The 25,871-nt window shown below is 48.4% G+C and overlaps 1 protein-coding gene across 1 annotated transcript in view; it reads right to left on the reverse strand.

Moving 5' to 3' along the window:
- The window catches only part of MEI4 (meiotic double-stranded break formation protein 4), a 255,724-nt gene extending 230,771 nt beyond the window's left edge, over window positions 1-24,953 (reverse strand). The window contains exon 1 of the mRNA XM_075338432.1: window positions 24,722-24,953. Coding sequence (XP_075194547.1) covers window positions 24,722-24,953 — 232 coding nt within the window. The remainder of the gene's footprint in view (window positions 1-24,721) is intronic.
- Window positions 24,954-25,871: the final 918 nt, after the last annotated feature.

The following is a 25,871-nucleotide window of genomic DNA, read 5'->3' on the forward strand; positions in this document are numbered from 1 at the left end:
AAATCTACCGACCGACTCTGGACCGTACCCGGTTTCTTCAAACTGTGCCCGGACTCCGTCTGCCGTCTTTGGTCAGCACGTCTGCCCGGTTTCTTCCGGTTCATCACCATTTTGGACTTTCATCCCGTACGGACACTTCTGGACTTCACCGCTTGCCCCTTGTGTCCCGGCTGCGGCGCATTTAGGCCTTCCGGGGTTGATTGCCGGACAGTCCCTGTATAGGGGTTCGCTCTGGTGGTCTCTCTGGGGGAGTCCGGTGCGTGGCCCCGGGAATCCCCTTCACTCTGTTTCGGAAAGGTATTTTCATGTGTTTGTTATACTGTGTATTTCCGTTGTGTATCTACCGTGGTGACATATCATAAACATCTTGTACCACAAACTCGTCTCTGGCTGTCATTGCCCTAACGCTATCGAAATCCTCAAAACATACAATAGTATTACACTATGTGTCAGACTTGTTGTCTCTGGTGGCCTTGCAAAAGATGGTCTAAAAATGCTGCTGGAACGGGTAGACTGTTGAAGATGACGAAACCGTCCCATGTTTGTCAAGTTACAACTGGGAGATTCACTCCCTGCACCACGGTTGTTTGGTGGAAAAGCCGAGCTAAGCGAGTAACAGCTTTTGCTGATACTCCTGCATACGTGCGTCCCTTTCTATGGCTGGAATTATGTCACAAAATTTGGACTTGTACCGGGGATCTAATAGTGTGGCAAGCCAGTAGTCATCATCACTTCTAATTTTGACAATACGAGGGTCATGTTGGAGGTAGTGCAGCAAGAAGGCGCTCATGTGTCTTGCGCAGCCATGCGGACCAAGTCCACGCTGTGTTTGTGGCATAGAGGTGCGAACCGTTCTTTCTTCCTCTGACATCTCCCCCCAACCTCTTTCAACTGAAATTTGACCAAGGTCTCCCTCATCCGCTGAGTCTTCCATGTCCATGGACAGTTCGTCCTCCATTTCTTCATGTTCTCCTGCACCTTCCTCAACATTTCGCCTGCTACCATGCGCCCTTATTGATCCCTGTCCCCCATGGTCCCATGCCTGCCGCGTTGGTGATGATGAACGTCTGGACCTTGGTGATGTTGTTGTCTCTTGCGCATATGAATCCCCCTGTAGTTCCTCCCCTTCCTGTTGTTCCACCCCCTGACTCCGAATAGTGTTTAGCGTGTGCTCCAGCATGTAAATGACTGGAATTGTCATGCTGGTAATGGCATTGTCAGCGCTAAACATATTCGTCGCCATGTCGAAACTGTGCAGAAGGGTGCATAGGGTCCTTGATCTGAGACTACTCCATCAGGGTGATCTGCCCCACCTCTGCATCTCGTTGGCCCAGGCTATACGTCATGACGTATTGCACCAGGGCTCGACGGTGCTGCCACAGTCGCTGTAACATGTGGAGAGTCGAATTCCAGCGTGTCGGCACATCGCATTTCAGGCGATGAACCGGCAGGCCTAAAGACTTCTGGAGCGATGCAAGTCACTCAGCAGCGGTGGTTGAACGGCGGAAGTGAGCAGACAATTTTTGTGCCCTGTTCAGAAGACCATCTAGGCCGGGATAGTGTGTTAAAAATTGCTGGATAACAAGGTTCAACACGTGAGCCATACAAAGCACGTGTCACCTTGCCCAGGCGAAGGGCCACACCCAGGTTTGCAGCATTGTCTCACACGGCCTTACCAGGCTGCAGGTTGAGTGGAGACAACCATTTACCAAACTCAGTCTCCAGAGCTGCCCACAACTCAGCCGCTGTGTGATTCTTATTTCCAAGACATTTCAAGCTAAAAGATCGCCTGATGCCGTTGCGCTCTGCTGCCAGCATAGTAATGAGGGGTGCGTGATTCCTTCTGCGCAGTTAGAACGCTGGTGGCCTGACCAGGCAGGCTTGGGGCGGAGGTGGAGGACCCATACGAGGTGGAGGAGGCAGAAGCAGTGGCGGAACTTGGACAGACAGAGGATTGACACACAAGTCGTGGGGACGGCAAGACTTGTGCAGCAGACCCTTCCCCATCTATCACCATAGTTACCCAGTGCCCAGTCAGCGACATGTAACGTCCCTGTCCATGCTTACTGGTCCAAGTATCGGTGGGGAAATGCACTCGTTCACACACATAGTTTCTCATGGAAGCGGTGATGTTGTGTGCGACATGCTGGTGTAGCGCGGGCACACCTTTCTTAGAGAAGTAGTGGCGACTGGGCATTTGGTACTGGGGCACAGCAACAGACATAAGGTCTCTAAAATCCTGTGTGTCCACCAGGCGGAAAGGCAGCATTTCGGTACCCAAGAGCTTGCAGAGGGATAAAGTCAACCTCTTAGCTTTGTCATGGGTCGCAGGAAATGGCCTTTTATTTGTCCACATCTGAGGGACAGAGATCTGGCTGCTGTGTGTAGACAGTGTTGAGTAGGATGTCCCTGGAAAAATGCAGGTTTGTGAAGAAAGTGCAGGAATAGACATGATGTTGCCTTCATCCAACGTTCGTGCTATCGATGTCTGAGAGAGCTGTACACACGCACTTGTTTCCCCTTCCAAACCAACTGACGACCTACCAAGCAAACTGCCTGTTGCGGTTACAGTGGTGGAAGTTGTGCTTGGAAAACCAGGTGTGACAGCTGACCCCACAGTCCTAGAAGATGAAGAGCGCGCGAATGTAATGGAAGGGGCAGGCGGTGGATGGTTCGCTCCGCTAGGCCGCATTGCAGCATGGTGAGCTTCCTACTGGGACATATGATATTTATTCATGTGACGATTCATGGAAGAAGTTGTCAAACTCCTGAGGTTTTGCCCTCTACTAACAGAATCACGACAAATTTTACTTATCATATGATTTGCTATGTCAAAAAAGGACCAGGCTAGGCAAGGCTTAGAGGGCATGCGACCTGCTGATCCACCCCGACTAGTGCTCAGAGGCAGAGTGGTGGCTGAGGATGAAGTTGTAGACGTGCTACCAGTACTCCGACTCTTTCCAGGAAGGCGCAAGGTAACTTCGTCGTCAGTAGCATCCTCCTCCACCGCCTCTGTTGACCTCCTCGAGTGCCTGACTGTGGGTTGACAGTAGGTGGGATCTAGAACTTCCTCATCAATTGTTGTGTTTGCACTCCCCTCACCCTCAGACCGAGCCCCTTCCTGACGTGAACCAATATTTAAGTTGTCATCCCAATCTGGTATCTGCGTATCATCGTCATCAGTACGTTCCTCATTGTCTATAACAACAGGTGTTACAGTTTGTGAATAAGGGTCAACAATATGCTTAGAAACTTGGTCCTTACGGCCTGAATCAGAGTCATAAAAGTTCTGGGCATCACTGCAGACCATTTCCTGGTCTGTACTCACTGTAGCTTGACAGGAGACCTCTGATTCCCAGGCTATAGTGTGACTGAACAGCTCTGCAGACTCAGCCATCTCAGTTCCACTATACTGTGCAGGGCGGATGGAGACTTCAGAGCTGGGAGAAAGCAAGTGTGATTGGGATGACAACTCAGAGGACTGATGTTTTTTGGATGCGGTAGTTGAGGTGGCGGAGAGGGCACTTGTTGAACCACTTGAGATCCATTCAAGCATTTTCTTTTTTTGGCCATCATCTACCTTTGTTCCAGTTGTTCATGTCCGTAAAAAAGGGAGCACGTCGGATTGTCCACGGTAAGTAGTAGACATATTACTTTTGCTAGAAGATGGTCTATCTTCAGCAGATGTTAATGGAGCTTTGCCATCTTCCCCACGGACAAACCCTTTTTTTCCTTTTCCAACACGCCTATTCCCCTTTCCACCAGCAGCTGTCATTTTGCCACTCACTTTGATTGCGACAAGATTGTGCACTTAAAATGTGGTAGTAAAAATTGAGAGGTGGTGTAGATTGCAGCGGTGGTCTAGCTTTATTAACAGCAGAATAAACAACAATAACTATCCTTGACAATGCAACTACGACCCTTAAACTGGCAGCATAGTTTGCTATTAGAATGGCTTAGTAACAATGAGTGAGTGTGCAATGCAGAGGTGCTGCAAATAGATTTGCACTAGTGGGACACTAATGGAAGTCCAAAAGCCACTTTTAGGATGCCACTGTTTACTCAGTGTTTGCTAGTAAAATGGCTTAGTAACAATGAGCTGGAGTGTGCAAAGGGCAGGAGGGTACAGTGGCAGGGTTGTGGGTCTGTGTAGAGGAAAGGAAGCCTCACTTTATATCCCTCCTAATGGTGAAATGCAGCGAGGAAGTCCCTGACCTTAGCTACACAGACGCTCTTATCTGTAGCTGTTAAAATCTGTTTCTACAGACCTGACTGTCACCTATGGCTCTGAGCCTGCTGTTATTAGCCCTTACAAGGGCTAAAAGAAATTTCTATCCCTATTCTGTATAGCGCTGTGTGTAGAGCGTACACAGCAGTATCGGAGACAGGAGCTACGCCAGCGGTGACTGACACCGAGACGCAGAAGGCAGATAATGGTGTCCTGACGGGCAGATACCCGTTTTTATAATGCAGGGACATGTGACATGGACATCCTATCCCACATGCCGTTGCTTCTCTGGCTAAAAGTCCACTTAGCTGTGTGTGTGTCTGGGATTGGCTGACATGCTGGCCCGCCCCACTACACGCATGCACTTAGGGAAGGAAGACAAGGGGAAAAAAAAAAATGGCGATCGCCATTATCCCAGCAGCAGTGATCTGAATGCGCTGTTCCTGCACACTATACGCTGAAATTTCATAATAGTGTGAGTCACAGAATGACTTACACTATTACAGCGGAAAACCAGCTAGTAATTAGCTTGGCTTTTTGCTGCTAGAACCGTTCTCGAACGTAATTAGAACTATCGAGCTTTAGCAAAAAGCTCGAGTTCTAGTTCGATCTAGAACAGCCCTCAAAATCACTCGAACCACAAACTGGAGAACCACGAACCACAAACCGCGCTCAACTCTAGAGGTGAGTAGTGTAGTCATTAAAGTCGGAGTGAAGTAAGAGAGAGAGAGTGAGAGGAGGTTGGGAGTGGTGGCTCCCAAGAGAAGCTGTCTAGGTTGCAGACGGTGGTCTGGACCTAGAGGAGTCGGACCCCCGGTCGCAGGGGATTCCGGCTAGGTGCCTGGACCTGTTAAGGAGGACGGTCAGCAGCCTGGCACTATCACCGTCCGGGACCAAAGGCACGGCGGGGTACACGAACCCTAGGTCGGAGAGAAGCTTCAAGCAACTCGGCAATTAACCTGAGGAGAACGGAGCCTTGATTATCTGTTCCCACCCACTCCAGAATCGGGGCACTAGTGCAACGAGGGGGATAGGGCCTTCCAAACAAATGGTCCAAGAAAATCCCAAGTGTGAGCCCTAAGAGCAGGCTCCCACACTTAGCTACAGTGGGGAGCGGGGCTTGGCAAGTTTCAGACTACTGGGCCACTACGTTGAAGTTAAACTTAGTGCCAGGAGGCAGGTCACGGACCTATAAAAAAATCATACCTTTAGTATACATTTTTAGTGTTTTAGTTGACAGAAAAATATATTTATATTTTATAGGCAAATAAGGGGTTTTCAGTGCACAAGCCTAGGCTAAAAGATCAGTGCATCGTTATGCCACCTCAATATGCATACTGAGCACTCTGTCATATCTTGATTGACAATAGTAGAAAGGGATATATAGAAAAGGATATGTGCCCACATAGCAGATTTGTGTGCCAATTTTTTGCACACAAAACTGCATGTTTCGGCAGGAATAACACAGCAGAAAAAACACACATTTTTTAATTGCAATTTTTCATGCATTTTTATGTCATGGGGATTGTGGGGGTTCCTGCATTGTATCCAACAAACACCACCAGGTTTCTCGCTGATGTTACAGCTGAGACCCGGCTCTCACTGCCAGGAGTGATTTCTGCTTCGCTCGTGACAGTTTAACCCCCTACATGCTGCAATCAATCGTGATCGCAGCATTCAGGAGGCAGCAAGAGGATCACAGAGTCCTGATCGCTGCCATGGCAACCCTGGGTCATCATCATGACGACCCCAGGTTTCTAAGCTATGGATCGCCTCAAAGACTGTGTCAGATGCATGGTGTGAGAGGTGAAGTGTCAGTGCTATGAGTGCACCACTGACAGATATAATTCACTGCAGTGATCAAGCACCGTAGTAGATTATATTAGGCTCAGGAAAAAAATGCAGAAATAATTGATATTCTGCAGATTTGTTTCTGCACCAAAATCTGCAAGTAAAAAATCTACAACATGTGCACAGCAATTCAGGATTCTCAGACTTTACTGGGATGTGTTTTTCCTTGCAATATTGATTAAAATCTGCAAGAAAAAAGCATGAAAAAAAACCGCAGCAAAAAAGCACACATACTAATTCTGCTGCGCTGCAGGTCAAGAAGATATTGAATGGAAATTATGGTGTTGAACAACGGCCAGTTATATTAATTTACACTTTACAGAGTTGATGATTGTGTTTAGATAGCACTCTCTTGAGTAGAGATGAGCGAACCGGTCCCGATTCGGCTCGAGGTCGGTTCGCCGAACGGAGCTCCCGTTCGAGTTCGGCTCGTCGAACGTTCGACGAACCGAACTCGAACTGCATAGGAAACAATGGCAGGCAATCACAAACACATAAAAACACCTAGAAAACACCCTCAAAGGTGTCCAAAAGGTGACAAACAACTCACAACACAACACAAACACATGGGAAAGTGACAAGGACATATACTCATGCGAAAACAAAACAGCTGGACAAGGAAAAAGAGGAGGACACACAGATATAGGCATGGCACGCCCTTCTAAAATCATGTAAAACACCGCAAGGTGACTCCAAGCGTAGTCTCCCTTTTTTCCAAAAATTGGGCCCCACACACACCCACCCCTTCAGTGGCAGCAGTTGTGCCCCAGTTGTACACTTCACAGCTAGATTTGCATCAAGCACATTCAAAAATACGCCATTCTTATCCGTCCCCAGGATGACACCAGGGTAGGTAGCAAAGTCTTTCCTGATCCCAGCTCTGTTCATCTTGGCTTCTTTTAAAAACACAGCAAGCAAGGGTTACTCCAAGTGGAGTCTCCCTTTTTTCCAAAAATTGGGCCCCACACACACCCACCCCTTCAGTGGCAGCAGTTGTGCCCCAGTTGTACAATTCACAGCTAGATTTGCATCAAGCACATTCAAAAATACGCCATTCTTATCCGTCCCCAGGATGACACCGGGGTAGGTAGCAAAGTCTTTCCTGATCCCAGCTCTGTTCATCTTGGCTTCTTTTAAAAACAATGTAAGCAAGGGTTACTCCAAGCGGAGTCTCCCTTTTTTCCAAAAATTGGGCCCCACACACACCCACCCCTTCAGTGGCAGCAGTTGTGCCCCAGTTGTACAATTCACAGCTAGATTTGCATCAAGCACATTCAAAAATACGCCATTCTTATCCGTCCCCAGGATGACACCAGGTTAGGTAGCAAAGTCTTTCCTGATCCCAGCTCTGTTCATCTTGGCTTCTTTTAAAAACAATGTAAGCAAGGGTTACTCCAAGCGGAGTCTCCCTTTTTTCCAAAAATTGGGCCCCACACACACCCACCCCTTCAGTGGCAGCAGTTGTGCCCTAGTTGCAAACATGATGTTTTGATTTGCATCAAGCACATTCCAAATCCACAAGCATTTACTCTCCCCAGGATGACACAGGGGTAGTAAATTCCTTCTGGATCCATGACTTGTTCATTTTGATGAACGTCAGTCTGTCCACATTGTCACTGGACAGACGCGTGTGCTTATCTGTCAGCACACACCCAGCAGCACTGAAGACACGTTCAGAGACAACGCTGGCAGCTGGACACGACAAAATCTCCAAGGCGTAACTGGATAGCTCTGGCCATTTTTCTAGATTTGAAGCCCAAAAGGAGCAAGTCTCCATTTGCAAAGTCATGGCATCGATGTTCATTTGGAGATACTCCTGTATCATCCTCTCCAGCCGTTGACTATGTGTCAGACTTGTTGTCTCTGGTGGCCTTGCAAAAGAGGGTCTAAAAAAATTATGAAAAGATTCCATAAAATTGCTGTTACCAGCACCAGATACGGTCCTACTGGTATGGGTAGACTGTTGAAGATGACGAGACCGTCCCATGTTTGGCAAGTTACAACTGGGAGAATCACTCCCTGCACCTGCACAGTTGTTTGGTGGAAAAGCCGAGCTAAGATCGAGTAACAGCTTCTGCTGATACTCCTGCATACGTGCGTCCCTTTCTATGGCTGGAATTATGTCACAAAATTTGGACTTGTACCGCGGATCTAATAGTGTGGCAACCCAGTAGTCATCATCACTTCTAATTTTGACAATACGAGGGTCATGTTGGAGGTAGTGCAACAAGAAGGCACTCATGTGTCTTGCGCAGCCATGCGGACCAAGTCCACGCTGTGTTTGTGGCATAGAGGTGCTAACCGTTCTTTCTTCCTCTGACATCTCCCCCCAACCTCTTTCAACTGAAATTTGACCAAGGTCTCCCTCATCCGCTGAGTCTTCCATGTCCATGGACAGTTCGTCCTCCATTTCTTCATGTTCTCCTGCACCTTCCTCAACATCTCGCCTGCTACCATGCGCCCTTGTTGATCCCTGTCCCCCATGGTCCCATGCCTGCCGCGTTGGTGATGATGAACGTCTGGACCTTGGTGATGTTGTTGTGTCTTGCGCATATGAATCCTCCTGTAGTTCATCCCCTTCCTGTTGTCCCACCCCCTGACTCCGAATAGTGTTTAGCGTGTGCTCCAGCATGTAAATGACTGGAATCGTCATGCTGATAATGGCATTGTCAGCGCTAAACATATTCGTCGCCATGTCGAAACTCTGCAGAAGGGTGCATAGGTCCTTGATCTGAGACCACTCCATCAGGGTGATCTGACCCACCTCTGAATCTCGTTGGCCCAGGCTATACGTCATGACGTATTGCACCAGGGCTTGGCGGTGCTGCCACAGTCGCTGTAACATGTGGAGAGTTGAATTCCAGCGTGTCGCGACATCGAATTTCAGGCGATGAACCGGCAGGCCGAAAGACTTCTGGAGCGATGCAAGTCGCTCAGCTGCGGCACTTGAACGGCGGAAGTGAGCAGACAGTTTTCGTGCCCTGTTCAGAAGGCCATCTAGGCCGGGATAGTGTATTAAAAATTGCTGGACGACAAGGTTCAACACGTGAGCCATACAAGGTACGTGTGTCACCTTGCCCAGGCGAAGGGCCGCACCCAGGTTTGCAGCATTGTCGCACACGGCCTTACCAGGTAGCAGGTTGAGTGGAGACAACCATTTATTAAACTCGCACCGCAGAGCTGACCACAACTCCTCAGCTGTGTGACTCTTATTCCCAAGACATGTCAAGCTAAAGACCGCCTGATGCCGTTGCGCTCTGCTGCCAGCATAGTAATGAGGGGTGCGTGATTCCTTTTGCGCTGTGAGAACGCTGGTGGCCTGACCAGGCAGGCTTGGGGCGGAGGTGGAGGACCCAGATGAGGTGGAGGATGCAGAAGCAGTGGCGGAACTTGGACAGACAGAGGATTGACACACAAGTCGTGGGGACGGCAAGACTTGTGCAGCAGACCCTTCACCATCTATCACCATAGTTACCCAGTGCCCAGTCAGCGACATGTAACGTCCCTGTCCATGCTTACTGGTCCAAGTATCGGTGGTGAAATGCACCCGTTCACACACAGAGTTTCTCAAGGAAGCAGTGATGTTGTGTGCGACATGCTGGTGTAGCGCGGGCACACCTTTCTTAGAGAAGTAGTGGCGACTAGGCATCTGGTACTGGGGCACAGCAACAGACATAAGGTCTCTAAAATCCTGTGTGTCCACTAGGCGGAAAGGCAGCATTTCGGTAGCCAACAGCTTACAGAGGGATAGAGTCAACCTCTTCGCTTTGTCATGGGTCGCAGGAAATGGCCTTTTATTTGACCACATCTGAGGGACAGAGATCTGGCTGCTGTGTGTAGACGGTGTTGAGTAGGGTGTCCCTGGAAAAATGCAGGTTTGTGAGGAAAGTGCTGGCGGAGACATGATGTTGCCTTCATCCAACGTTGGTGCTATCGATGTCTGAGAGAGCTGTACACACTCACTTGTTTCCCCTTCCAAACCAACTGACAACCTACCAAGCAAACTGCCTGTTGCGGTTACAGTGGTGGAAGCTGTGGGTGGAAAAACAGGTGTGACAGCTGTCCCCACAGTCCTAGAAGATGACGAGCGCGCGGATGCACTGGAAGGGGCAGGCGGTGGATGGTTCGCTCCGCTAGGCCGCATTGCAGCACGGTGAGCTTCCCACCGGGCCATATGATATTTATTCATGTGACGATTCATGGAAGAAGTTGTCAAACTGCTGAGGTTTTGACCTCTACTAAGAGAACCATGACAAATTTTACAGATCACATAATTTGGGCGATCTTTTTCTATGTCAAAAAAGGACCAAGCTAGGCAAGGCTTAGAGGCCATGCGACCTGTTGATCCACCCCGAATAATGCTCAGAGGCAGAGTGGTGGCTGAGGATGCAGTTGTAGACGTGCTACCAGTACTCCGACTCTGTCCAGGAAGGCGCAAGGTAACTTCGTCATCAGTTGCATCCTCCTCCACCACCTCTGTTGACCTCCTCGAGTGCCTAACTGTGGGTTGACAGTAGGTGGGATCTAGAACTTCATCATCAATTGTTGTGTTTGCACTCCCCTCCCCCTCAGACCAAGCCTCTTCTTGCCCTTACCGAATATTTAAGTTGTCATCCCAATCGGGTATCTGCGTCTCATCTTCATCAGTATGTTCCTCATTGTCTATAACCACAGGTGTTACAGTTTGTGACAAAGGGTCAACATTATGCTCAGAAACTTGGTCCTCACGGCCTGAATCAGAGTCACAAAGGTTCTGGGCATCACTGCAGACCATTTCCTGGTCTGTACTCACTGTAGCTTGGGAGCAGACCTCTGATTCCCAGGCTATAGTGCGACTGAACAGCTCTGCAGGCTCAGCCATCTCAGTTCCACCATACTGTGCAGGGCTGATGGAGACTTCAGAGCTGGGAGAAAGCAAGTTTGATTGGGATGACAACTCAGAGGACTGACGTTTTTTGGATGCGGTACTTGAAGTGGCTAAGAGGGCACTTGTTGGACCACTTGAGATCCATTCAAGCATTTTCCTTTTTTGGCTATCATCTACCTTTGTTCCTGTTGTTCGTGTCCGTAATAAAAGGGAGCACATCGGAATGTCCACAGTAAGTAGTAGACATCTTACTTTTGCTGGTAGAGGGTCTATCTTCAGCAGATGATAATGGAGCTTTGCCACCTTCCCCACGGACAAAACCTTTTTTGCCTTTTCCACCACGCCTCTTCCCCTTTCCACCAGCATCTGTCATTTTGCCACTCATGTTGATTGTGACAAGATTGTGCACTGAAAATGTGGTAGTAAAAATTGAGAGGTGGTGTAGATTGCAGTGGTGGTCTAGCTTTATTAACAGCAGAATAATAAAGAATAAATATCCCTGACAATGCAACTACGGCCCTTAAACTTGCAGCAAAAATTGCTAGTATAATGGCTTAGTTATAATAAGTTGGAGTGTGCAATGCAGGCAGAGGTGCTGCAAATGTCTTTGCACTAGTGGGACTATAGCAAAGTCCAATAGCCACGTTTAGGATGCCACTAGGTACACTGAGTGTTTGCTAGTATAATGGCTTAGTTATAATGAGTTGGAGTGTGCAATGCAGGTAGAGGTGCTGCAAATGTCTTTGCACTAGTGTGACTAGACAACAGTCCAATAGCCACGTTTAGGATGCCACTAGGTACACTGAGTGTTTGCTAGTATAATGGCTTAGTTATAATGAGTTGGAGTGTGCAATGCAGGTAGAGGTGCTGCAAATGTCTTTGCACTAGTGTGACTAGACAACAGTCCAATAGCCACGTTTAGGATGCCACTAGGTACACTGAGTGTTTGCTAGTATAATGGCTTAGTTATAATGATTTGGAGTGTGCAATGCAGGTAGAGGTGCTGCAAATGTCTTTGCACTAGTGTGACTAGACAACAGTCCAATTGCCACGTTTAGGATGCCACTAGGTACACTGAGTGTTTGCTAGTATAATGGCTTATTTATAATGAGTTGGAGTGTGCAATGCAGGCAGAGGTGCTGAAAATGTCTTTGCACTAGTGTGACTAGACAACAGTCCAATAGCCACGTTTAGGATGCCACTAGGTACACTGAGTGTTTGCTAGTATAATGGCTTAGTTATAATGAGTTGGAGTGTGCAATGCAGGTAGAGGTGCTGCAAATGTCTTTGCACTAGTGTGACTAGACAACAGTCCAATAGCCACGTTTAGGATGCCACTAGGTACACTGAGTGTTTGCTAGTATAATGGCTTAGTTATAATGAGTTGGAGTGTGCAATGCAGGCAGAGGTGCTGCAAATGTCTTTGCACTAGTGGGACTATAGCAAAGTCCAATAGCCACGTTTAGGATGCCACTAGGTACACTGAGTGTTTGCTAGTATAATGGCTTAGTTATAATGAGTTGGAGTGTGCAATGCAGGTAGAGGTGCTGCAAATGTCTTTGCACTAGTGTGACTAGACAACAGTCCAATAGCCACGTTTAGGATGCCACTAGGTACACTGAGTGTTTGCTAGTATAATGGCTTAGTTATAATGAGTTGGAGTGTGCAATGCAGGTAGAGGTGCTGCAAATGTCTTTGCACTAGTGTGACTAGACAACAGTCCAATAGCCACGTTTAGGATGCCACTAGGTACACTGAGTGTTTGCTAGTATAATGGCTTAGTTATAATGAGTTGGAGTGTGCAATGCAGGTAGAGGTGCTGCAAATGTCTTTGCACTAGTGTGACTAGACAACAGTCCAATAGCCACGTTTAGGATGCCACTATGTACACTGAGTGTTTGCTAGTATAATGGCTTAGTTATAATGAGTTGGAGTGTGCAATGCAGGCAGAGGTGCTGTAAATGTCTTTGCACTAGTGGGACTATAGGAAAGTCCAATAGCCACGTTTAGGATGCCACTAGGTACACTGAGTGTTTGCTAGTATAATGGCTTAGTTATAATGAGTTGGAGTGTGCAATGCAGGCAGAGGTGCTGCAAATGTCTTTGCACTAGTGGGACTATAGCAAAGTCCAATAGCCACGTTTAGGATGCCACTAGGTACACTGAGTGTTTGCTAGTATAATGGCTTAGTTATAATGAGTTGGAGTGTGCAATGCAGGTAGAGGTGCTGCAAATGTCTTTGCACTAGTGTGACTAGACAACAGTCCAATAGCCACGTTTAGGATGCCACTAGGTACACTGAGTGTTTGCTAGTATAATGGCTTAGTTATAATAAGTTGGAGTGTGCAATGCAGGCAGAGGTGCTGCAAATGTCTTTGCACTAGTGGGACTATAGCAAAGTCCAATAGCCACGTTTAGGATGCCACTAGGTACACTGAGTGTTTGCTAGTATAATGGCTTAGTTATAATGAGTTGGAGTGTGCAGAGGACAGGAGGGTGCAGTGCCAGGATTGTGGGGCTCTGGGTAGAGGAAAGGAAGCCTGCCTTTCTAATCCCTCCTAATGGGGAAATGCAGGGAGGAAATCCTGACCTTTGCTACACAGACGCTGTCGCTGTTTTCAGGACCTGTCACCTATGGCTCTGACCCTGCCGGTACGAGCCCTTAAAAGGACTGATAGAAAGTGCTATCCCTATGCTGTCCAGCGCTGTGTATGGAGCGCATACAGCTGTATCAGCGATAGGACAAAGGACGGAGCTGCCCAAGTGATGTCTGACAACAAGGACGCAGAAGAGATAATGGCGTCCTGGAGGAAAATGTCCGGTTTTATAATGCAGGGACATGTGACATGGACATCCTATCACACATGCCGTTGCTTCTCTGGCTAAAAGTCCACTTAGCTGTGTGCGTGTCTGGGATTGGCTGACATGCTGGCCCGCCCCACAAGACGCGCGCGCTTAGGGAAGGAAGACAAGGAAAAAAAAAAAAAAAATGGCCATTATACAAACAGCAGTGATCTGAAGGCGCTGTTCCCGCACACTATACACTGAAATGTCATAATAGTGTGAGTCACAGAGTGACTTACACTATTACAGCGGAAAGCCAGCTAGGAATTAGCTGTTTTTTTGCTGCTAGAACCGTTCTCGAACGTTTCTATAACTATCGAGCTTTTGCAAAAAGCTCGAGTTCTAGTTCGATCTAGAACAGGCCCCAAAATCACTCGAGCCTAGAACTGGAGAACCTCGAACCGCGAACCGCGCTCAACTCTACTCTTGAGTGCTGTCAATCAAGGTATCACAAAGGTCTCAATATGTAAACTCACAGTGCATAACAGTGCAATTAGGTCTTGGCTATGCCAAAGAAACGACAAAGTCACTAAATACTAAATAAATTGGGGGCGGTTCTTACTAAACTACTAAAATCTACACTATAAAAATATTTATATAGGGGCCAAGTCCCCTTACTTTAAGGAGTAAGTGACCAGACACATCTCATAGCTTACTGAATGTGTAAAACCTGGGAGTATTGACCTTCCATAGTAGTAGATAACATCATCAAGCAGCACTAGTTGTGGACCCTCTAAACAGCTGGGGTGATCTCAGTTAACACTGGAGTTTTGCTCAAAGGAGATTAAAGTTTAAAGAGGTGGTTCACTACTCTGCAATAGTGACCACATCTCTGTAAAACTAATAAGGAAGGTTTCTTCTAAATACCTTGATCAGCCAATGCTGCCTGTGAGTGGCACTATTGTGGTCTGCTCATCCCCATGAAGTGACCCCCGGGGCTCTGTCTTCTTCTAACATAACCGAATCCTAGAGGTCATGGACATCACCGTGGTGGTCCCCAGACCGAGTGACTGAGCTGTGGGCGGAGTTTTACCGCTCGTCACAGCCCAGCAACGCTCCTGCTTGCTGCACTCTGCAGTGAAGGAGAGCGCGTGCAACATGCTGGGCTGTGATGAGCGGTGAAACACCGCCCACAGCCCAGTTACTCAGGAAGACTGGGGCCGGGCTCGGTGATGTTGGGTCAACTGGAAGTTGATGTGACATCACCGGATCTCAGCGGTCATGGAACCTGGTTGGTCTCTTCATGGGAATGAGCGGACTGCAATAGTGCCGCACAGAGGCACAATTGGCTGAATAAGGTATTTAGAAAAAGCCTCCCCTATCAGTTTTACAGGGATGTGGTCACTACTGCAGAGTAGTGAACCACCCCTCTGCCAGCACTATTCAAACCAAATATTAAACCTTGAAGGCAACAAAGCTTTAATATAAATCTTACCTTAAGGCTATGTGCCCACGCTGCGGAAAATGCGCGGATTTTGCCGCAGATTTCTCACGGAAAAGCCGCTGATTTTCCAGAAATCTGCAGCACAGCTACTCCCCAGCCATTTCTATGGCATTTGGGAAATGCTGTGCCCCCGCTGCGGATTTTTCCGCAGCGGAAATTGTGCGGATTTTCGTGCGGAAAAATCTGCAGCATGTCAATTATTGTTGCGGATTTCTCCGCAGGGTCCCATATACTTACCTGCCTCACCAGAGTCACTTTCTCCGTCCGGTGTAGAGGAGCGCGGTGAATCCAGGTACAGGAAGGAAGAGGTGGGCGGAGCCTGCACGAGCTCCGGTCATGTGACAGTCGGAACTAGTTCAGGCTCGCCCACCTTCTCCTGCAGACGCTGAGAGAGTGACCCGGCTGCCAGAAAGCGAGGTGCTGCATGATGGAGGTAAGTATGAACTCCCCCGATCACTACAGCACTTGTTCTGCATTGAGGATGCAGTGTCGATGCCATAGTACTGTATCCTCAATGCAGAATGCCCGCACCATATCTGCAGGACATTCCGCAGCATGGAAACAGACAAAAGTTGTGGTGCCGTTTCCTGGGAGCACCTACGGAATGTCCTGCGGATATATCCGCAGGACACTGTCCCCGTGGGCACATAGCCTTAGTGTTCATATTAGTTGCTGTTTGTCAGAAACGGCTATTTACACAAATATGTTAATGAGGAGCTTGGTGCACCCTGGAAATGGCAAAGCAATTAAGGGCACCTTGCCACCTACTTGTTTTTCAACTATCTTTTACTTCCTCGTTCTAGACAGACAACTCTGTCAAGAGTCATAGGAGGATGCAGATAGATGTAAAATAAGTAGGTGAGCAAATGCACTGAACTGCTTGGCCATGCCAGCTTATTGGCATAAAGATTTTTTAGCGAAAATATCAATTGATTTGGAGATAAATAGGACATAATGGCTGTGCTTGGTTTGCACCGCCATTTTGTGCTGACAGACTCCCTTTAACTACCATAGACAGGACCTAAGCAAAGAAATGGAGTCTCCACATTGGACAAAACATTGTAGAGAGGACTGTATTTAGTCATGTATGTTAGTTATATGCATGCGTCTGACCGAAGGAGTTCAGAGCTGTGTACGTACTAGACGGTAAAAGTATGTGATATGCTAATGACCCTTGGCTCAGGTTCAGCTGTGAGTGTGAGCTGAGTGTCATTCTACCATACTCCAATCTTGTGATCGGATCACAGGTGCGGAGAACATCTGCAGAGTGCAGTCCAATTGCATGCTGCAATTTTTTCCTCAGTCTGATTCCGTCAAAAAAAAAAAAAAAATATCGCACAAACATTGGTCCGAGAAGAATGCAATGTCTTATCGCATTCCACTCGCCCGATTTATACGCCCGCGTGCAAGAGCCCTAGTACATTCATTCACATGATGCAGTGGTTCAAATAACATGCAGACACATAAAAGTTGCATTCTAGCTACCTTCAGGCAGATAACTGAAATCAGCAGCACAAGGAACAATCCTGTAGGGAATAACTCTCCTAGTGCCTGCAGTATCTGCTCCAAGCCCAAAACCAACAGATAAAGATGAAAAAAGCAGCAATGAAAAACTTTAAAGCACCATTCCAGCATTATTTTTATTTCAGCCCTGGAGTTGTGCTTTAAAGCGTAACCATTTTAATTTTCCTATTACTGAGATAGGAGATGGCAGTTGTTACTGATTAGATTCTATAACGACTGGAGGAGGGAGGAGCTAGTGCCAGAGGGAAGGTCTAGAGGCAGAGCTCTGCCCCCTCCTCCCACTTCTATCTACATAGAATCTCATCAGTAATGTAGCATTCCTGAGGTACCAGGTGCCAATGTGGCGCCTCTGACCCGGTCAGGCACCACTGAGTACTCCACCCATGCTGGGACAGTACTTCCAGGTAATCCTAAGAGCCAGAGGTGTGTACGCACAGACGCATAGCAACTAGGTCTCCCACACCTTTAGAGAGGACCCTTGGGTAGTCTCCAGAGAGGGCTAGTTTCAAATCTTTTCAAGAGGTGTAGTAGAGGGGCTGGGAGCTAAAGTGCAGAGGTTGTCAGGAAGGGAATGGAGCAAGCCAGTCTGGTAGCGGCGGTTGCTAGAGGATACGTGCGCGGCCACTAGTCAGACCCTGCACGAGGGTAGTAACCGTTGGCGGGGGAGAACGGTCACCTGATCAGTCAGAGAGAAATGTCTGGTGTGACTAGAAACGTACGGGGAACAGGTCCCTAGAGCAGACTTCAGTTTTAACTATCTGCTAAACCTGCAGGTGAGGGGAACTACAAGTACCTCACCAACCTCACAGAGTCCAAGCCTCAGCAGCAACGCAGGAACCCATAAGGAGAAAGAGCCTGGAGCCATCTCACCTGGTCCCCATTGCCGGCAAACAGGCCAAACACAGGGGAGAAAAGGCAGTTGCGTCTCCCTGGATAGACCCCCATGGTACTTCATGTCAGGGGGTTATCCGAACACAGAGTGCTAGGAAGGCCAGCTAACAGGTTACCCTCAGACTGACCCGAAGGAGCCCCTGGTCCTACCTGGTTCATCACAGCAACGCTCGGGTCAGCTCACAGTAACATCAGAAGTGAGTAAAAACCAGTTGAAAGACTTTTTGGATTGAGACTGTGTTATTCCTGGACCCGCTTCTCTGCTCACCCGAGCGCCTGGGGCCTGCCTCACTCCCGGTAGGCTACACCATCTGGCTGCAGACCCCATCAGCACCAGATGCTTCTAAAACCTGCAGCAGCGGTCATCCACATCCCTGACCGCAAGCCATGAGTGGCGTCACGACATATACAAAACTAAGAGTACCTGTTGCCATATTGAAGAAACCCTGTGGCGTCCCTGAAGAGGCTCAGCATCTATCAGGCGTCACATCTTTATTTTTGGCGTCACAAACAGGATCGGGGACTAGACTCATTCAGACGGGTGACAGTGTGCCTCGGCGGTCCAATCGAAAAATTTGAACCGCCGCCATTTTCTTTGCCACCGCTGAAAGTGCGTCATCAAAAAGCTGCAGCTCGCGCAGAAGAAATAACCGCCCACGGAGAGGAGTGACCGTCCCAGGATTCCCAGAGTGCTCAGACCCCGCGAGAAGAGGAGATGGGGGCGGATCTGTCCCCGGACTGCTGGGACGTACCAGTCCTGTGGGAGGAGAAACGAAACTAAGGCCAGAAGCTGATGAGCAAAGGAAGGAGCAAGATGGCATCGGCAGAGGGCAATCAGAAGGAGCAGGGCTGGTCAAGGCCCATGACGGCAGAGGACCTGGAAGCGGAGGTTGACAGAATTGCTGACCACATGGAGGAGCAGCGGAAGCGGGAAGTAGCCGCCTGGAGACACAGAATGTTGATGGCGATCCGAAACCTGCAGCTGTCCGTGCAGCGGGGCCCGCCTGGAGGCGCCGCCCCTGCTCAGCCTAAACCACTGCCAACGACAGAGACCCCACCACTGGTTGTCTCCGGCCCGGCTCCGGGTGAGTCCAATACCACCCCTTCTTTATCTGGTGTGCTGATCCTGCCGGCGCTACCATCAGAAGCTGGTGCGACGCCCACGCCGTCCCGACCTGAAGCAGTCGCAGCACCCTCTCCGCTGGAGAGGGGTCCAGGTGCCCTGCCCTCAGCTTACCTGGTTACTAAAGGCCCGGTTATCGAGCTAACGCTTACCCGACCTGAAGCGGTCGCAGCACCCTCTCCGCTGGAGAGGGATCATGAGGTCCCACCACCATCCTGACCGGCTGCCAAAGTCTTGACCCAGAGCTGCCACGTACCCGACTGGAGGAGGTCACAGCACCCTCTGTAAGAGAGGGAGACCATGAGGCCACGCTGCTGCCTTCCCGCCGACCGGAAGAGGTCACAGCACCCTCCGCCAGGGAGGGAGAACAGGTCCTTTATCCAGTGGCAACCGCCACCCCAGCGCCTACCCGACCTAGCCAGGATGCAACGAACCTCAGCAGGGAGGAAGAAGTGCAGAGCGCTTCACTCATATGGTGGCCCGCTGATGACCAGATTCATGTTGCTGCGGAGACCAGCCCGCAGAGAGCGACGACGGGTGAAAGACGGTCGTCTACGCCCCCTTGTAGAGCCCATCCCGGGAAGTGAGCAGTTGGAGGGTCGGGACCTGCAAGAAAAGCAGCCCCTGCGGCGGGCCGGATCCCGGTCTCCAGGTCCCCTCCACCTGGGAGTAGTGGAGGAGTTTAATTGTCGAAGGGGGTGGGGTTTCATGGTGGAAGCGGGGTGGAGGAGGGGATTTTTGTGCCCCGGCGGGACGTGCGGTCCCATTTGCAGCGGGGTTATCCTGGTCGTGACCTGTACATGGGGGACGTGGTGGAATTTACACGGCATAAGGGGGAGAGAGGCTGGTTCACCTTGGATGTGGTGCCATGTCCAAGGGGAACCTCAGTTAGCCCAGGCTCCTCCCCCACTGCTTCAACCAGGTCCCCATTGTCACCACTACCTTAGGACGCCAATGACACGACCTCCAAGGGTTAGTACACCAATGTACCAAGCACTAACCTTGAAAGACGAAAGTCAATATAGTTTAGTCAATATAGTCAATTTAGTACAGTTTAAGAATGTTTTTATGGAAGTTAACGTAACATTTAAGAAAAATGTGCCCGCAAGGACTTTTGCGTGAATTCTTTAAATATTTTCAGCACCAGGTTATGTGCACTTTATATGGACCATAAGTTATGAACTGGCTATAACCACGAACTCTCGCAGTTTACATAGTTACCTCAGTGGTACCAACCCCAGAGTCTGCCTGTTGAGGGGCATGGCTATGCACCACCAAGGGGGTACGCCTGTTTATGGGGCCTGCTCTCCAACACCAATACGAAGCAGTTATGCCTGTTTATGGGGCCTACCCTACGCCACCAGGACAAAGAGGAATGTCGCCGGAATGGTCTGCGACGGACCAGGTCACCAAAAGGACTGATGATTACTCCGTATTCGGGTCTTGGGTTAAATACTCGTGGGTGGTGGGTGGTGGGTGGTAATGGTATGGTACCTGGTATGTTTATATGTAAATATCTCCCTTGTGTGGGAAAAATTTGTATTTTGTTTTTTTGTCTTTGCAGCCTGAGGATGTGCTGTTGATAATCAAGGGGGAATGTTGCGCCCCTGACCCGGTCAGGCACCACTGAGTACTGCACCCATGCTAGGACAGTACTTACAGGTAATCCTAAGGGCCAGAACGAGGTGTGTACATACAGACAGATAGCAACCAGGTCTCCCACACCTTTAGAGGGGGCCCTTGGGTAGTCTCCAGAGAGAGCTAGCTTTCAAATCTTTTCAAGAGGTGTAGTGGAGGGGTAGAGAGCTAAAGTGCAGAGGTTGTCAGGAAGGGAATGGAGCGAGCCAGTCTGGTAGTGGTGAGCGGCGGTCGCTAGGGGATACGTGCGCGGCCACTAGTCAGACCCTGCACGAGGGTAGTAACCATTGGCGGGGGAGAACGGTCACCTGGTCAGTCAGAGAGAAGTGTCCGGGGTGACTAGGCGCGTACGGGGAATAGGTCCCTAGAGCAGACTTCAGGTTTAACTATCTGCTAAACCTGCCGGTGAAGGGAACTACAAGTACCTCACCAACCTCACAGAGTCCAAGCCTCAGCAGCAACGCAGGGACCCATAAGGAAAAAGAGCCTGGAGCCATCTCACCTGGTCCACGCTGCCGGCAAACGGGCAAAACACAGGGGAGAAAAGGCAGTTGCGTCTCCCTGGATAGACCCCCATGGTACTTTACGTCAGGGGGTTATCCGAACACAGAGTGCTAGGAAGGCGAGCTAACAGGTTACCCTCAGACTGGCCCGAAGGAGCCCCTGGTCCTACCTGGTTCATCACAGCAATGCCCGGGTCAGCTCACAGTAACATCAGAAGTGAGTAAAAACCAGTTGAAACTTTTTGGATTGAGCCTGTGTTATTCTTGGACCCGCTTCTCTGCTCACCCGAGCCCCTGGGGCCTGCCTCACTCACGGGAGGCTACACCATCTGGCTGCAGACCCCATCAGCCCCAGACGCTCCTAAAACCTGCAGCGGCGGTCATCCACATCCCTGACCGCAAGCCGTGAGTGGTGTCACGACATATACAAAACTAAAGAAACCTTGTGGTGTCCCTGAAGAGGCTCAGCATCCCTCGGGCGTCACACCACAAATGTAACCAATGGAAATCCAAACCTCGAATATCCGTGCCAGAGTAAACACACCAGCACCTTCAGGCCACACACACAACCCCAACACCAACCTGGGAGACTGCCTAGTAACAGGTAAAAGGCGAGGGCACTGATTGGATAGTACCACCCAGCCTGTAGGGAGAGACCCAGTGAGGGGGAGGGGCCAGTGGTCAGTTGGAAAAGGCGGGAGGAAGTGGTATGCAGTTTGATTAGAGAGTCTGAGGAGAGAGTCTGAAAAAGTCAGTCAGAGAATGAGGTGAAGAAGGAAGTAAAAGAGAGGAGTAGAAAGTGAAAAGACAGAAAAAGACCTGCAGTGAGAACGGAGTGCTGTGAGTGCTGCGAAAAGGAGAGAGGACCGCGAGGTGGGGAACCAGGAATTCCAGGACCTGTGGGCCCCCTGTGGAAATACGAGACTCCAGGAACCACAGCGTGTCCATGGAAGGACGGAACCGAGCTCACAGACCTCTTCACAGGGCAGGGTGCAGATCCCTAGGACAGTGAGACCCTTTATGGACATTGTCAATTCTGTCAGGTGAAGGAATCTCCTGTGTTCTTCACCACCAAAAGAGTCTGAAGCATCAGCAGCAAAGAGGGGACCGGGGACTGAACCCCTTAAATAGTCCAGGCTGCCTCCAATAGGACCAAGAGAAACAGAGGGGTTCACAAGTAGCTCGAGGCCACGGGAGCCTATCAACAACAAGTGTGCATGGAGGACAGCGATCCCAGGTCACAGCTGGCACGGAGAAAAAGGGGAGCAGATACATCTGGGACCGACACCCGCGGGTTCAGATACCACCACAGAAAAGTAAACAAGGCAAGTAAAACTACAATACTAGTGGACTGTTTCCTTGATGGCGTGCACTCACATAAACTGTTTCCCCACTACAACCACCATCATCCACTGCAGGGGCCTGTCCCTGGTTGCAGAGAGCTCTAACCATCCAGGCTGCATCACTCCATCAGCCCCAGCAGAAACCTGCAGCGGCGGCCCCAAAATAACCTGGCCGCACACCGCAAGTGGCGTAGTCGACAAAAACTCTAGTTTATTTTCTTTTATTTAAAACCCCTTTTATTTACTCCAAAAGACACCACCAGGGTCACGGAACCGGACCCCGCCAAGGGTGATGTCCCCGGACTAGTCCAGTCCGATTCTGAGTCCACCGACCCTGGGGCGGGCGTGTCAAGTAACATCTGCCATGTCATATCTTAGTAATACGAAAGTCTTCACTGAATACAGATTTTACCTCAGATTTGAGAAGTTTGATAATGACTGATCAATTCTGGCAGAGAAAGAAGTAAATTTGTCTGACAAGATATATTAGAGTTGCTTACTTTCATGTATAGTAGTGATTTTGAAATAAAAATTAAAATGATGGTTCTACTTTAAATGTATGTCTCCTGTCCCCTGTGTTACACTCACCTTCTCACATCTTCATCTGTTTTCAGCATCGCTCTGGTCGGTCTCAGCGCTTTGTGACCTGCCGACAGTTCCAGTGTTTGCTGGAGCACACCGAAGGTCACAAATCAATACAATTCTATGAGAGCCTCATTCTGGCTTTGACTTCCAGCCAACCAGAAATGACAAGCACAAATGGCACCAAAGAACGATGAAGCCGTCAGTGGGTAATACAGGGAGCAGAAGCCTATGTTTAAAGCACCACTCCAGCGCTGGAAAAAAAAAAGGCTGGAGTGGTGTTCAAATCAATAAAATACCACCATATTATAACCAAGCTTAAGTAGGGCACTAAATATTTGCAAGCCTGAACTGTGACAAACAATCTGTTACAGTGTTTTAGTTTCTCCATTAAAAGTAAATGAATGTAAAGCACATTGAATGCATAATTTGCCTTCCTTGTTTTATACAGCCGAGATAAGGTCCTGTCATTACAAAAAGAGCTAAATCTAATATATAAAGCTCAGTGTATGTATGTATGTGTGTATGTGTGTGTATGTCCGCTAAAGGAATTCGCACCGTCGCATTTACAATGACGAAATTTTGCACAGACACGCCATGTGACTCAGGGAACGTCATAGACTATGTTTTGACGGGAAAATTTAACCTAGCGCTTTACAGTTGCTCTCCAAAAAAATTGCTTGCATTAAAGTCAATGGAGCTGCGAGCTATTAGGTTATTAATAGGAGCTGTAATTGGTTGCTATAAGAATAAAAGACATTGTTAGTATAAGAAGCTTATGTGTGAGGTAATATGATGTCGGTGGAGAGATGGATAGAGAGAGACAGAGACCGAAAGACAGACAGAGGCAGAGAGAAACAGACAGACAGGGAAAGAGACAGAGAGACAGGGAAAGAGACAGCCAGAGAGACAGAGACAAGGAAAGAGACAGGGAAAGAGTCACACAAGTAAAGAGACGGAGAAAGAGACAGACGGGGAAAGAGACAGACGGGGAAAGAGACAGACGGGGAAAGAGACAGACGGGGAAAGAGACAGACCTGAAACGAGACAGATGGGGAAAGAGACAGACGCTGAAAGAGATAGACGGGGAAAGAGAAGGACAGAGAAAGAGACAGATGGAGAAATAGAAAGACGTGGAAAGAGACAGACGGGGAAAGAGACAGACCTGGAACGAGACAGAACTGAAACGAGGCAGACCTGGAACGAGACAGAAGGAAAAAGAGACAGACGGAGAAAGAGACAGACGGAGAAAGAGACAGACGGAGAAAGAGACAGACGGAGAAAGAGACAGACGGAGAAAGACAGATGGGGGAAAGAGACAGACCTGGAAAGAAACAAAAGGGGAAAGAAACAGACGGGGAAAGAGACAGACGGGGAAAGAGACAGACGGGGAAAGAGACAGACGGGGAAAGAGACAGACGGGGAAAGAGACAGACAGACAGAGAGAGACAGACAGACACAGAGATAGAGAGAGACAGACACAGAGACATACAAAGACACTGATACAGAGCCAAACAGAGAGACTGATACAAAGACAGACAAAGAGACTGATACAGATAGACAGAGACACAGAGACAGACATCAGACACAGACAGACAGAGACTGGGAGAGAGACAGAGAGACAGTTACTATCCCGGGCAACACCCGGGTACTACAGCTAGTGTAAAATATATGTCAAAAATGTTATGTCTATATACAGGAGTTCCCTGACATAGACTTTTGTTGCGAAGCATAAAATACTCCTATCATCGTTTCCTTTTTTTAATCCATGCACTGTGATAGCTTGACTCCAATTCACTCTCTCACCACTGTGCAAAGTAGAAGAACAGTCACAATACCTCTAAAATATATTTTGTTTATATTAGTGGTTCTTGCATATTTACCATTTTCTAGTTCTTGTGAATTATGAATCTTGCGTAAAAGTAGTTCCTGACGCAAATGTAAAACTTCAGCTTCTAGCTCTTTCACCTTCCAGTGCACCCCCTGATTAGAGATATTGTTAGCCAGTTCCTCTGTGTACTGCCTGCTACTCATTCCTTCTGGTTTATTCCTAATAATTGCTATTGCCAAAGCCACTTTTGCTGTCATCTGAAGACTGCTTTGTATATCCATCATTCATTTCTGGAAAATAAAACATACATCCTTCAGATCACCTCTATCATCAGTCTTCTACACAATATACAGCCACATGGTGAATAATATCCTCTCAGATATGACATGATTTCTTCGGTTGCTAATCTTTCACTGCACATAGCAATGGGGAAATGAGTTGAACCCAATGAAGAAAGTATACTATAATTAGGGATGAGCCTGCACTACCATGATCAGGTGCTCGGTACACGTAATGTGTAGTAATGAGCGAGCACTACCATGCTTAGGTGTTTGGTACTTGTAAATACTAGTGATGAGTGAGCACTACCTTATTCGGGTGGTTAATACTCGTAATATGTACAGTCATATGAAAAAGTTTGGGCACCCCTATTAATGTTAACCTTTTTTCTTTATAACAATTTGGGTTTTTGGAACAGCTATTTCAGTTTCATATATCGAATATCTGATGAACTGAGTAATATTTCTGGATTGAAATAGTTTATTGTACTAACAGAAAATGTGCAATCCGCATTTAAACAAAATTTGACCGGTGCAAAAGTATGGGCACCTCAACATAAAAGTGACATTAATATTTTGCATATCCTCCTTTTGCAAAAATAACAGCCTCTAGTCGCTTCCTGTAGCTTTTAATGAGTTCCTGCATACTGGATGAAGGTATATTTGACCATTCCTGTTTACAAAACAATTCCAGTTCAGTTAAGTTTGATGGCCGTCGAGCATGGACAGCACGCTTCAAATCATCCCACAGATTTTCAATGATATTCAGGTCTGGGGACTGGGATGGCCATTCCAGAACATTGTAATTGTTCCTCTGCATGAATGCCTGAGTAGATTTGGAGCGGTGTTTTGGATCATTGTCTTGCTGAAATATCCATCCCCTGCGTAACTTCAACTTCGTCACTGATTCTTGAACATTATTGT

Source organism: Anomaloglossus baeobatrachus, chromosome 3, assembly GCF_048569485.1.
Source record: "Anomaloglossus baeobatrachus isolate aAnoBae1 chromosome 3, aAnoBae1.hap1, whole genome shotgun sequence".
NCBI lineage: Eukaryota > Metazoa > Chordata > Amphibia > Anura > Aromobatidae > Anomaloglossus > Anomaloglossus baeobatrachus.